The 14,455-nt window shown below is 47.6% G+C and overlaps 2 protein-coding genes across 5 annotated transcripts in view; both read right to left on the minus strand.

The window, feature by feature from the left end:
• The window catches only part of kiaa0319 (KIAA0319 ortholog), a 13,307-nt gene extending 7,574 nt beyond the window's left edge, over positions 1-5,733 (minus strand). For 2 of the 3 annotated variants that reach the window (XM_030357945.1, XM_030357943.1), the window contains exons 1-7: positions 5,564-5,733; positions 4,551-4,612; positions 3,574-4,184; positions 2,906-3,050; positions 2,732-2,815; positions 1,889-1,975; positions 1,255-1,384 (exon numbers count right to left, since the gene is read on the minus strand). In XM_030357945.1, the coding sequence (XP_030213805.1) occupies positions 1,255-1,384; positions 1,889-1,975; positions 2,732-2,815; positions 2,906-3,050; positions 3,574-4,184; positions 4,551-4,599 (1,106 nt within the window). In that variant the 5' untranslated portion in view covers positions 4,600-4,612; positions 5,564-5,733. The remainder of the gene's footprint in view (positions 1-1,254; positions 1,385-1,888; positions 1,976-2,731; positions 2,816-2,905; positions 3,051-3,573; positions 4,185-4,550; positions 4,613-5,563) is intronic. The other variant, XM_030357944.1, reaches the window with a different exon arrangement.
• A 566-nt stretch (positions 5,734-6,299) lies between these two features.
• dennd4b (DENN/MADD domain containing 4B) overlaps positions 6,300-14,455 on the minus strand; it is a 41,353-nt gene continuing 33,197 nt past the window's right edge. For both annotated transcript variants that reach the window (XM_030357938.1, XM_030357939.1), the window contains exons 22-29: positions 13,940-14,044; positions 13,580-13,755; positions 12,763-12,934; positions 11,917-12,168; positions 11,355-11,451; positions 10,930-11,095; positions 10,185-10,243; positions 6,300-8,800 (exon numbers count right to left, since the gene is read on the minus strand). In XM_030357938.1, coding sequence (XP_030213798.1) covers positions 8,655-8,800; positions 10,185-10,243; positions 10,930-11,095; positions 11,355-11,451; positions 11,917-12,168; positions 12,763-12,934; positions 13,580-13,755; positions 13,940-14,044 — 1,173 coding nt within the window. In that variant the 3' untranslated portion in view covers positions 6,300-8,654. The remainder of the gene's footprint in view (positions 8,801-10,184; positions 10,244-10,929; positions 11,096-11,354; positions 11,452-11,916; positions 12,169-12,762; positions 12,935-13,579; positions 13,756-13,939; positions 14,045-14,455) is intronic.

A 14,455-nucleotide genomic window follows, 5' to 3' on the forward strand; every position in this document is an offset into this window, starting at 1 on the left:
TCTAGCTGTGTTCGAAATCGTTCCCTATACACTCGTTCCCTATTCCCTATATAGTGTACATGATATAGTGCACTATATAGGGAATAGGGAACGAGAATTCGGACACTACGCTGAACATTTCTAAACGTCATTTGCGTCAGTAAATGCGCCGGGTATTTGTGTGACGCAGACAGATGCGCCCACATCATGTAAACAAACCGGGCACTCACGACGAAAGCTGGAGGTTGTATTGATGTTGAATATTACATTTCCTTGTTTAATTAATTTTGAATGTTAAATATTCTATGTTAAATCCCAAATAAATCGTTGACATTTCTAAACGAAAGCCGGAGACTCCATCATTAAATGTATTCGTTTTCGCGGTTATTCGGCTTCTTCTTCTCCCCTGGAAAAATACAACCGCATTGCATTGTGGTATACGGGAGTAACATGTAGGGAACATCGTATGTACCCTATTTTAAGTCCACTATATAGTGCCCTATATAGTGGACCACTGAGAATTCGAACACCCTAGAAAATGGTGTGCACCCTATTTAGTGCACTACATCCATGATAGGTTACGATTTCGAACACAGCCTCCTGACTGCTCCCGACGAGCTGGCTGTCGCCCTGCGTGGCTGACTCCGCTGTCGGTGTGTGAATGTGTGCATGATTGGGTGAATATTAGGCAATATTGTAAAGCCCCTTGAGTGGTCACTGGTTAGAAAAGCGCTGTATAAATGGAGGTCCATCAAAATGGAGATAAGACAATGGATGTAAATGATCCGTTGTCTTATCAGGGTTTGCTCTGCTAGGGGCAGCGTCTCCACTTAAGGGCAGACCGACTGACAACCAACAAATCGAACTTTCACAATATGACGAATACGCAATCCATTCCCGTCAGCATTCGCATTCAATTTGACAGCCAAAATATGTGTTTCAGAACCGCTCATTTTAGCAGAACATCGTGAATGCACTTTAGCGTACCAAAACAGCGAGAGAGTGGTACGATATGACAGCTGCTGTTGACAAGTTTGCATTTCTTTGATGGTTTCGACATGCCGCCAAACTTCAGATGATTGTTTTCCTGACATTGTGTGTCCTTCTACACTTAGTCTCTAGAATGTGCTCTACTTCATAAAGAAAACTATTGGAATGTGCAACTGGGTTATCAAACAGACATTCAGAACATGTATTGAAAGCAAAACATGACATAGCTAATACTTGTACCGTAAGTATTTGCTAAGGGTGTGAGTACCCAGTCCTCTCTAGTACCTGAAGGTGTAGTTCCCGGGCTCCAGGTGGGCCAGGTGAAGAGTCCAGGTGTCGGCTGACCGCCCCATGTCCACAGAGGGTCCAGTGGTCTGCTCCCACCCACACCTGAGCAGGGCGTCCCCTCGGCTCTCTGGAGCAGACGGACACATGTTTGATGAGCCCCCTCCTGGACCACTCAACCACCCAGACCCTGATACGGTTAGCACCATGTAGGGATGCTCGATTATGGAAAAAAAACATAATCACGATTATTATTATATTTTTATCAATATTGAAATCAAGATTAATCAAACGATTGTTTTTGAGTTTGAAACATGATGCAATATTCAGCATTTCTCTCCAAAAAACACTTGGTAATTGAGAACTTTGAAATTTCGCCTTAAAAAAATTACACAAAATGGTCAAATAGTAAATGTTAAAATTGAAAATAATGTACAGATATGTATCCAGCTGCAATATCTATAAAACCTTGAATTAATAAAATAAACACACTTAAAATAAAGACGAAAAAATGTAAACTCGATTATATTAGTTTGGTGATCGTTTGATGCTACAATCTAAATTGAGGTCCCAGTTTGATTAATCGCCCAGCCCTAGTGTGATGCCGGCCCAGCCGGACCCCAGGGGTACCTACGGCTGGCGTTGAGGACCACCTCCTGGACCGGGGGAGACAGAACCTGGCTGGGGGGGTCCACCACAGCATGGGGTCTCAGTCTCTCAGCTGAAACACAGCCGGGCACGGCCCCAAACGACATGGCAATACATCTCTGATACAGGGCGTTGCTCCCATACCGGGTTTGAACTAGGCACAAGGCAAATTAAAAACATATTCAAAACAAGGCATTTTCCGAACTATCGGTCTTGGCATTTACTGTATAAAGGGCGATTAATGAATATTTAAAAACATAAATAATGTTTTTTTGTTTTTTTGGGTATTGTGTTTTTGTTCAAAGGACTTTGAGTCTCATATCTTAAGTTTGTATTTTTATTATTTATCAGAACTTATATTTATATTTTATATTTTGTTGTTCTTTTCTGTTGTGAAAATAAAACAATAAAAGAAAGTTTATTTTTAAACTGCATTACCTTATTATTCTAGTGAGGACTCATAAATAACTTAAAAAAATCAATGTTAGGGAAAATCTGTTTATGTTTTGTTACGCGTTTCTGGAATTTCTTTTTTAAAACTATACCGGCCGATACATCGGAATATCGGATTTTTAAATCACCAAATATTTGTATCGGTATTGGCCTTAAAAATCCTTTATGGGTCGGGCTCTAGTTTAAACACCAGCTGGTTGTGTGGAACTGAAGAACTCCTCGTTCAGTTCTGAAACATCTACGGAGGTAAATGTGATGATCTTTGATGGATGTTTCAGAAGAGCCAATCAGAGCTAAGGAGGATAGACACCCTTTCAAACACTATTTCTTTGATTGTGTACACATGTGCTTGAGCGTGCGTTATTGTGTGTCTTACCAGCTGGGGGTACTGGGCTGATTGGAGCGTGAACTTGATCCGTAACAACGGGCTTAGCGCACTCTACAGGGTCTCCCGTGGACACTTGAAGGGGTAGAAGTGATGAGGTAAGAACAGGGTTACAATAGAATACAGTCGAGCAGCTCCCTTTGCCGAACGGTGCCAGGAGCCTACCTGTTGTTGTCGGTGTAGCCGTGGTAACAGAGAGCTGGGGCGTGGCCTCAGTGGGAAGCGATGTCCTTATATGGCTCTTTTGGGTGGGGTAAGTGGTTGGTTTCCAAGGCGATGGAATGACTGGTGCAGTGGGAGGGCTGGGTTCCTGAGAAGATGGAAACATGACCCTGAATGAACCCGAAACATACTGCATGGTCACTCTCTTTAAGAACAAACTAAAGAGATATGAAGAGAGAGAGAGAGAGCAATGGGTCTTTTGGATGCGACTACAACAACAGAACAGATCGATCATATAATAATCTAAAAGTGGACACGCACACACACACTCACAAAGCACACTGCCATTAGAGGAATCTATTCGTCAATGCATGATCCTGTTTTGAATCATAAGTGTATGAGCTATTCAAGCTCTGAAAGAACAAACTAAAGTAGGGTTGGACTCGCACGCACGCACGCACGCACGCACGCACGCACGCACGCACACACACACACACACACACACACACACACACACACACACACACACACACACACACACACACACACACACACACACACACACACACACACACACACACACACACACACACACACACAGCCATTAGAGGAACCTTCGGTTCCGTCCTCCGGGAGAGGGCTTCATGCCAGCAGTGTGTTCAGGCACTCACTCTGCTCTCCGCTGGATGGAAAGTGGGACTCTGCTCTCCGAGTTGGCCCCCGAGGGCCCCGGGAGACGGGGGCCCTCCCGCCGAGCCGTTGACAGTCACCGGCCCCTCCCCTCTGTCCTCAATCTCCGCCGCCGGCCAATGGGAGAACCCCCCCGGCTCCAAGTCCCCGCCCACTCCCCCTCCCCTGGTCGGGGGCCCCTCCTCCCCCTCCAACACCGCTAGGTCCCTGAGGGCCTCCAGGTCCCCGGGCGCCTCAGACGACGACGACGATGGGGACCCCCAGCGGCTCCCGTACGGCTCCCCCCGCACCAGGGGCCCCAGGACCAGGGTCTGGGCGGGCCCCCGCAGCACGAAGGCCAGGTAGGAGTCGGCCCCGGGGCGGTTCTGGGGCCGGCACGCCCCCCCCTGCTGGCAGCTGAGGATATAGCAGCGGCCCTGGAAGAGCCAGGCCAGGTCGCAGCGGGGTCGCTCGCAGCAGGAGACCCGGCAGCGGGCCAGAGAGGCCACGCCCAGAACCCGCAGGACGCTGCTGCCGCTGCTCAGGGCCGGGGCCAGCACCGCCTCCGGGATGGTCGCCCCCTGGTGGCACTGGGAGGGCGTTGCGGCGGCTGCTGGGAGCGAGAGATTTGGTGTTTAACTGGGGAGCGTGTGAGAGCGGCCCGCAGAGAGCGAAGGGAGTAACTGGTCATGGTTGAGGTTCAGGGTGGCTGCTTCAGATACTAGTTGCTTCAGTCGTTGCTAGTAGCTCCGACAGTCGCTCTTGGACAGTTATATTGTTTCTTTCTTCTGAAAAACGTACTCATTGTAAGTCGCTTTGGATTAAAGCATCTGCTTCATGCCCTTAATGTAAATGTAAAGTTACTAGTCCCACAAAGAGAGTTACTCAAACACCTATTGCTTTACTCTACAACACATGCATGCCCACATGCACGAGCAGCTCAGCTACCAAACACACACACGCACGCACGCACACACACCTCCCACGGACTGGAGGAGCATCCAGAGAAGAAGAGCACTCGGTGTCATGGCAACGACTCCCCTGAGAGAGAGAGAGACAGAGAGAGAGAGAGAGAGAGAGAGAGAGAGAGAGAGAGAGAGAGAGAGAGGGAGAGAGAGAGAGAGAGGAAACATTTAGTCAATTCAGAAACCATTTACCCTTTGCCAGCTAATGCGATTTACTTTTTGGAGTGACGGGTCAAAATTGAACACAAAAATTGATTTGGACTGTCCTACAGCTGTAACTCCTGAATAAGTAACGTGTTGTCTTACATTTGAACAAAGCAAATGGTATTGATATCAGTTAGTTTTGTATGGTATATTATATATATATATATAGGCCTATATATCTTTAATTTAAACTCATATAATACAGACTGGTGGAATAGTGAATAGTGTTCCGGTTAGCAGCCTTGGTATTCTGTCTCTCCGACTGAGTGGGCTCCTAACGCGGCCATGTGGCTGTGAGTGGGCTCCAGTCCATATTAGTGGGCTCCACTTAACATCGGAGAGCACCCCTAACAGCCCTCCGGTGACGACGAGGAGAACAGCTTGGGCTAGGCTAACTAGACAGCGCCGTTCACTTCCAGACAAACTCAACACTCAGCCGACAGCGGTACATAAATAAACACGGTCGAACCCTTGCGTTGTTTCAATAGGTGTCGAATAACATCGTAACCCTATATAACGGTATGAGCCGGCTCCAGCACCGCCTCGCTGGACAGCTCCCCGGACACCGCCTGCCGCTCCACGGTAAACAAACCGAGCCCAGGTCCGCTACAGCATCTCCCCTCGGACAAACACCGACCACAGCGGCCGTGGAACCGATATTAACTCCCTTCAGTTTGTTTTTTTTGGCTGAAATACTTACAATACCGACGATTAAGATGAAGAAAGAGAATCAAAGTATACATCTTGAGCGAAAAATAGAACGAAACCGCGGTTAAAACAACAACAACAACGTTAACATAAGTGACATTGAGTCGTCACCTACCGTGTGTGTGTGTTAGTGTGTGGCGCAGTCAGCCAGGCCGGGAGCTGCTGGGTGTGGGTTTGAATCCCGACTACATGCTGGGTCTGCTGGGCCGTTGCAGCTGGCGGGAGCTGACAGGCAAGCCGCTCCTCGCGCAGAGGAAATGATGGAGCGGCGACGCGCGGCTGCCATTCACCGCGCCTCGTGCCGGGCGCACGCGGGTGCGCGCGAATGGCGGTTTTTATTATTTTTTATTATTCATAAACAAAGTAGGCTACAAAACTCTCGTAGGGGAAGAAAATATACTTCCATCAGGTGCAATACAAATGTCAGTCTGGATGAAAAGAACCTCACAAAAAACGAAACAGGGGGTAAAACAGGGATAAAATCACAAGTCAAACGCAAAAGGCTATATAAAAAAAAAAAACATACCACGTGCGTAGTAACGGTCCGGTTCAGTTAACCTCCAAGATGTCCGCTGTGCCGAGATACATTTCAGTGAGTTTGCTCTGCTTTACTAATCGATTTTTACTTCGCGAATTCGTTTGACATATATAAAAATATATGGTTTGGAGTTTCGCCATTTATTATGCAAGCATTAGACTTGGACTGTTTGAACGTGAGCTTCGGAGAACACGTTTTTATCAAAAGAGCAGGATCACTGATTCTGCTAAATAGGATTTCTAATGTTTCGGAGATGAGGGCCAATTGGGGAAATGTTTGACATTACGAGAACAAACACACACAAATAACATCATGAGTTGTTTGTATAGTTTTATAAAAAAACAAAACAATTACAACTGAAATCACAGGCAGATATAAATTACAACAGCAAACACAATAACCTTTTTAAATACACATTTCTGCTTTCCACTACCTGTGACCCGGGGAAACATTCCCTTCTTTTCTCTTGCAGTCTGGTGCATTAAAATATACAGTGACGTTTCAAACACTGAACTAGGCTTAACGAGTTTCTCTGGGGGGGGGGGGGGGGGGAGACAGCGGCCCTTTCAGCCTTCCCAGTCTTCACAGTACGGCCAAGTGCTTTACGCTCCCAGTTTCTACAACACGAGGCCCGCAGGCATGTGTCCGACAAACACTCTCAATCTCCAAAAATATCTACTTCAAAATAAAAGTCTTCATTTTGGGTATGTCCTTTTTTTTTTTTTATATCACAAAAAAATAACACAAAGTGTGACCTGTGGGGGTAGGGGGGGATAGCTGAAGTTACGCGTCAAGACATGGGTGGAAATTATATCTTTCTTTAAACCTGGCTGCAAAATGAGGTAGTCCTCACAATTATATGAAAACAAGCTTTTTGTCCTATGTGGCATATGCTAAGAGGCTTGTTTCAAAGGCTGGATAGGCAGACAGGATTAAGAACAAGGTTCGCCAAACTTGAAGCGTTTGGAGGCAGATTGTGGACCGGTTGGATGGATGGGACTCTGGGATTCTCGTCTTGTGTGATGAGGTTCTGGTCTGCTGCTGATGTGGAATAAACTATTTGTTGTTCCGCTGTATGGCTACTTAGTAGTACTTTAGTAGTACTGCAGTAGTTACTAGGGACTTTAAGTTACCACAGTAGTTATTTATTACTCTAACCGAGTATCTTCAATATAATTACTTGTTTTTCTGGTGATAACTTTACTCCAAGTACTCCTCTTTCGAACCATGCAAATAAGAATTACTCAAATAAGAGTTACTTCTGTTATTACTGTTCAAAGAAGTAACTTTCGTAGCTACTACGTAAGCAAGTTACATCGTTAGTTACTCCTCGCTTCAGCAGAGTACAGTAAAACATACTCCAGATCTATACCAGGAATGGGTAGTTATTAGTTTTCTGTCAGGCTGCTAATTTTAACCTCCCAGGTGCACTTGTGCTCTGAACAGGGGTGGTGAATGAGGACAGGATGTGACCAACATGCCGAGCAGAACGCTGCTGTCACGCTTCAAAATAAGGGTACCAACAGAAAATATATTTGTGTGTCTTTCCTAACTGACCCTGTATCTTACAGACACCAGAGGCAAACCAAGGTTAACATGCAGTCTCTGGTAGGAACACACACACGGTAGACGGAGTTGACCAGGGGGGGGTGACTCCTCCACAATACAAGTCTGGTCAAAGTTAGACAAGCTCCTTTATTCTTTATTTTTATTATTTTAAGTGTACCGCAATGTTGAAACATAAGGATCTCCTCTTATGTTCTTTTGTAAAAACGCATCAATACCCTATGAAACTATTTAAATTCTCTTCATCCAAAGCGATTAAGTTAGCGTGAACTGAAGCAACAAGGGTTTTCAAAGCAAAAAGCCGTCAACCCTTAGAACCTGTACATTAAGTTTGTCTTTGTTGAGACTAGTCCCTCTTTATCCTCTGCCCTCAGTTCGTGGAAAACGGTTGTTTCATTTAGTAAAACTCGACGGAGCTGCTCTCCAATGCATTCCCTGCCATTTTGAGCGGATAGTTTTCTGTACTCATAAAATGGCTGCCAATATTAGTCAACAGAAAAAGGTTTTCTGTCGTAGAAGGTAAACATTCTGTGTTAACGATATTAAATCAACACAGCAGAGAGAAGCAGCGGGCATATTAGAACATTAGCAAACTGCATTTTTGGTTGCCTTTCTTTTTTAAAAGGTCGGGAAAAAACATGAACGATGTAAACAGAGCAAGGAACAGCAGGGTAATGTATTATTTAAACTACAAACGACAAATTTCCACTTATTTTCACGTCCATCAAGCCATGAAAACAGGCCGTTTCCACGGTGATTTCCTTGACATTGAGGTTCCAAATCCGGTCACCTGTTAAAACGCTCACGTTGGATGCATAGATTACTGTATTTGCCTGTTTCCATTATCGGTTCTGCTGGTATCACAACCGACAGAATCCAGAACCGGTTAGATCCACTCGGGTGTCCCTCAGTAAGGGAGGGGGTTTCTAGAGTCATCCCCGTGGGGAGGGCCTTACCAGGGGCAAAGAGAGGGGGGGAAGACCACCTGGGCCGAAGCACAGTTACACCTAACTCTGTTAGGGGGCAGCAGAGAGGCAAAGCATGAAGGCAGCACAGCTCTGGGAGCAGGCTAGTTCCTTGAAGGGGGGGGGGGGGGGGGGGGTCAGCACTCGAGCGTGGGTTGGAAGCTCCGTCTGCAGTCCACCGCCTTGGCACTGGGGGGCTGTGCTCGCCGTCGGTTCAGCTCCTGGCGTCCCAGGGTCCCGGTCAGACGGTTGAACGCCACTTTGTACTTCTTATCGAACGCAGCTAGCAGACACACAGAGTAAAGTTAATGTTACCATCGTTATGATACCATTACAGTACTTCAGCTAGCAGACACACAGAGTACAGTTAATGTTACCATCGTTATGATACCATTACAGTACTTCAGCTAGCAGAACACAGAGTACAGTTAATGTTACCATCGTTATGATACCAATACAGTACTTCAGCTAGCAGACACACAGAGTACAGTTAATGTTACCATCGTTATGATACCAATACAGTACTTCAGCTAGCAGAACACAGAGTACAGTTGATGTTAACATCTTAATGATACCATTACAGTACTTTAGCTATAAGACACACAGTGTACGGTTGATATTAACATCTTAATGATACCATTACAGTACTTTAGCTATAAGACACACATTGTACGGTTGATATTAACATCTTAATGACACCATTACAGTACTTTAGCTATAAGACACACAGAGTCCGGTTGATATTAACATCTTAATGACACCATTACAGTACTTTAGCTATAAGACACACAGAGTCCGGTTGATATTAACATCTTAATGACACCATTACAGTACTTTAGCTATAAGACACACAGTGTACGGTTGATATTAACATCTTAATGACACCATTACAGTACTTTAGCTATAAGACACACAGTGTACGGTTGATATTAACATCTTAATGACACCATTACAGTACTTTAGCTATAAGACACACAGTGTACGGTTGATATTAACATCTTAATGACACCATTACAGTACTTTAGCTATAAGACACACAGTGTACGGTTGATATTAACATCTTAATGACACCATTACAGTACTTTAGCTATAAGACACACAGTGTACGGTTGATATTAACATCTTAATGACACCATTACAGTACTTTAGCTATAAGACACACAGAGTACGGTTGATATTAACATCTTAATGACACCATTACAGTACTTTAGCTATAAGACACACAGTGTACGGTTGATATTAACATCTTAATGACACCATTACAGTACTTTAGCTATAAGACACACAGAGTACGGTTGATATTAACATCTTAATGACACCATTACAGTACTTTAGCTATAAGACACACAGAGTACGGTTGATATTAACATCTTAATGACACCATTACAGTACTTTAGCTATAAGACACACAGTGTACGGTTGATATTAACATCTTAATGACACCATTACAGTACTTTAGCTATAAGACACACAGAGTACGGTTGATATTAACATCTTAATGACACCATTACAGTACTTTAGCTATAAGACACACAGTGTACGGTTGATATTAACATCTTAATGACACCATTACAGTACTTTAGCTATAAGACACACAGTGTACGGTTGATATTAACATCTTAATGACACCATTACAGTACTTAAGGTAGTAGACGGTTCAGGCTTACCAACGTGATCCTTCCCCATAGCAGCTAGTGTCAGGAAAAGCATCTCTCTGTACACACTCCTGTTAACACACACACACACACACACACACACACACACACACACACACACACACACACACACACACACACACACACACACACAAGTTCATTAAGCACAATACATTTAAAATTTAAGTAAGTAATTAGGTCAATTTATACAGCTAGATAAACCGGGTACTAAAATAAAACAATATAAACATTATTTATCACAAATCATTCAAATCATTCACATTATCATATATGTTAATCTTCACTCTCATTTCCATTCTCACTCTCACTCTCATTGTCACAATCAGTCTCATAATCTCTCTTCTCATCATCGATCCCACTCACTCTCATCAGGACCATAGAGGGAGAGTGGGAACGATGATGAGACTGATTGTGACAATCCCTCTCCTCATCTCTCCTCTCATCCTCCTGCCCACTCCCCCTCTCATCATCTCTCTTCCCTCTCTCCCTCTCTCCCTCTCATCATCTCTCTTCCCTCTCTCCCCCTCTCCCTCTCTTCCCTCTCCCTCTCATCATCTCTCTCCCCTCTCCCTCTCATCATCTCTCTTCCCTCTCTCACCCTCTCCCTTCCCTCCCTCCCTCTCTCCCTCTCATCATCTCTCTCCCCTCCCTCCCTCCCTCCCTCCCTCCCTCCCTGTCATCATCTCTCCTCCCTCCCTCCCTCCCTCCCTCCCTCCCTCTCATCAGGACCACATACCTCTGGAGGCCGCGGGGCGAGGGGTGCTTGGACACGGTGTCCAGGAAGAGGGTGACGGCCTTGTGGACCTCGTTCATCCCCACCCAGCGCAGGACCTCCTCCAGGAAGGACAGGCTGAAGGGGTGGTTGTGCCGCCGCCAGCTGTAGCTGCGCATGGAGGCGCCACCTAGTGGGTGGAGGAACAAAACACAACAGTCATCAGGTTCTGTGTGTGTGTGTCTCATTGTGCGTTCACCAGAGGGTGTGTTTATGGTATTGTGCACTCCAGCGGGTGTGGCTTATGTGTGTGTGTGTGTGTGTGTGTGTGTGTGTGTGTGTGTGTGTGTGTGTGTGTGTGTGTGTGTGTGTGTGTGTGTGTGTGAGAGAGTGAGTGAGTGAGTGAGTGAGTGAGTGAGTGAGTGAGTGAGTGAGTGAGTGAGTCTTACTGTGTATTCTCCAGAGGATGTAGAGCGGGGGCCAGTGTTCTATGTCTGGACTCAGAGTGTCCCAGAGGAGGCGGACCCTCACCACAGCGCTGTCCGACTGCACACACACACACACACACACACACACACACACACACACACACACACACACACACACACACACACACACACACACACACACACACACACACACACACACACACACACACACACACACACGAGGAGAAAGGATTAGTATGTGCGTATGGGTCTGTCCGTCAGTCAGTTTGTCTCTGTGTGCATACCAGTGTCTATGTACAAGTGCGTGTGTGTGTCTGTTTGTGTGTGTGAGTGCGTACCAATGTGTGTGTACCACTGTGAGTGTGTGCGTATTTGCGTGCCTGCAGGCTTACCAGTTTGAGTCCACCTGTTTGTGTGTGCATGCATACCAGAATACGTGTGTGTGTGTGTGTGTGTGTGTGTGTGTGTGTGTGTGTGTGTGTGTGTGTGTGTGTGTGTGTGTGTGTGTGTGTCTGTGTGTGTGTGTGTGTGTGTGTGTGTGTGTGTGTGTGTGTGTGGTCACCAGTGAGAGCGTGCGGGCCAGGGGTGCCACCCAGGCGGAGGCCCTGACCAGCTGCAGCAGGTGGCTGGGCAGCCCCAGGCGCTGGAAGTACCACAGCAGGTTCCAGAACAGGATGGAGTGGCTCTCCAGCAGCTGGGCCTGGCCCAGCACGCCGTCGCCCTCGTTCTCCAGCAGGCTCTCCAGCTCCTTACGCAGGACCAGAGGGCTCAGGTAGGCCACCGTCACCTGGGGGGGCTGGGACGCACTGGAGCCCTGTGGGAGGGGAGGGGGAGAGAGGGGGGGAGAGGGAGAGGGAGAGGGAGAGAGAGAGAGAGAGAGAGAGAGAGAGAGAGAGAGAGAGACAGAGAGAGAGAGAGAGAGACAGAGAGAGAGAGAGAGAGAGAGAGACAGAGAGAGAACGAGAGAGAGAGAGAGAGAGAGAGAGAGAGAGAGAGAGAGAGAGAGAGAGAGAGAGAGAGAGAACGAGAGAGAGAGAGAGAACGAGACAGAGAGAGAACGAGAGAGAGAACGAGAGAGAGAGAGAGAGAGAGAGAGAGACAGAGAGAGAGACAGAGAGAGAGACAGAACGAGAGAGAGAGAGAACGAGAGAGAGAACGTGAGAGAACGAGAGAGAACGAGAGAGAGACAGACAGACAGACAGACAGACAGACAGACAGACAGACAGACAGACAGACAGACAGACAGACAGACAGACAGACAGACAGACGTTAGGTTAGTGTTGTAATGGTAACTGGGATTCATCCCCTGTCTACCAGTAAGAACTCGCATGCCCTCGGTTTCACCGTAATCCCTTTGATGACTAAAAGGTAAAGAATGTGTGTGTGTGTGTGTATCGGCGTGTGTTACCGTGGTGATGCGGCTGCTCTGGGAGTAGCTGCTGGTGTCAGAGCCGGTGTCGTCCCCCACCCCGTTGCAGTGCTGCGGGGAGTCCTCCGAGCCTCCAGGGGGCGCCGCCTCCTCCTCTTCCTCCTCCTCCTCCTCCTCATCCTCCTCCGCGTTCAGCCGGCCGCGCTCCCGGCTGAGACGAGCAGACAGACACGTCACATGGGTGAGGTCACACGGGCGGCGTCACATGTTGATGTCACATGTTGAGGTCACTTGTTGATGACCTCACATGGGCGACGTCACATGGGCGACGTCACATGGGCGACGTCACATGGGCGACGTCACATGGGCGTCGTCACATGGGCGACGTCACATGGGCGTCGTCACATGGGCGACGTCACATGGGCGACGTCACATGGGCGACATACACTTTTCCATAGACACTGGTACACAAACACAGATGGGCAGAAACATCCATGTGACATCTTCACCCATGTGACGTCACATGGGTCACCCCTATGTGTGGGGTCCAGGGGTGTGAGACATGCTAGAGGGTGAGACAGTAGGGTCCATTGGTGTTAAGACATGCTGAGAGGGTGAGACAGTAGGGTCCAGGGGTGTGAGACATGCTGAGAGGGTGAGACAGTGGGGTCCAGGGGTGCTTGTCATGCCAGAGGGTGAGACAGTGGGGTCCAGGGGTGCTTGTCATGCCAGAGGGTGAGACGGTGTTCTCCAGGGGGTGTGAGACATGCCAGAGGGTGAGACGGTGTTCTCCAGGGGGTGTGAGACATGCCAGAGGGTGAGACTGTGTTCCTCGGGGGGGGGGGGGGGGTCCTACCTGCTGAGGGGGCCCGGGTCCCGGACCTCGGCGCTGAGGAAGGGGACGAAGGAGGCGGAGCAGAAGGGGCAGGAGGAGTTGAGGTTGGAGTCGTCCGACGTCCAGCCGGCCATGATGTCCTCGTCGTACACCAGGGAGTTACAGGTGCGGCAAAGCGAGCAGCTCGACATCTGCACCTGGAGGAGGCGGGCGCCATGGCAACGCAAGAGGGAGGAGGGAAGGGCGGGGTCAGTAGTCATGGCAACCAGCAGTCGAAAGAGATTACAAAAGTAGGAGGACATTGCTCGAAAGGGAAGCTGATAGATGATGGTGTTTGAGTATGATCTCCAATCCTGGAGCTTCACACGACGTGACGGGTACCTCTAGCCCCACCCCCTCTTGATTGGCATCCCAGGACCGGCGCAGCGGATAGGTCGGGGTCGGGGTGTCACTCAGGTCGATGTCACTGCCCACGGACAGGGAGCTCTGCAGAGACACCACGGGTCACACGTCAGAGGATCAGCCCGGAAGGAATTAAAGAACGGAGAGAGGCGATCATACTGACACAAACACTGCAACACATCTCTGTTGATTACACTCGTACGGCACCATTAGATTCTTTCAACAATTCACACACACACACACAAATTCAAATGTTGTTGGCTGTGCCTCTTAGTGGACACTCACTGATGGTTGATGCTTATACATTTACGTTCTTTTGGTTTTCGAACAGGGAAGGTCTTGTAACTATGACAACCTAAATATAAGCATCAACCATCAGTGAGTGTCAACTAAGAGACACAGCCAACAACTTTTTAATGTGTGTGTGTGTGTGCGTGCGTGCGTGCGTGTGTGTGTGTGCAATAACATTTTCAGTTCAACATTTCACTACAAAAA

This window comes from Gadus morhua, chromosome 6 (genome assembly GCF_902167405.1).
Source record: "Gadus morhua chromosome 6, gadMor3.0, whole genome shotgun sequence".
Classification (NCBI taxonomy): domain Eukaryota; kingdom Metazoa; phylum Chordata; class Actinopteri; order Gadiformes; family Gadidae; genus Gadus; species Gadus morhua.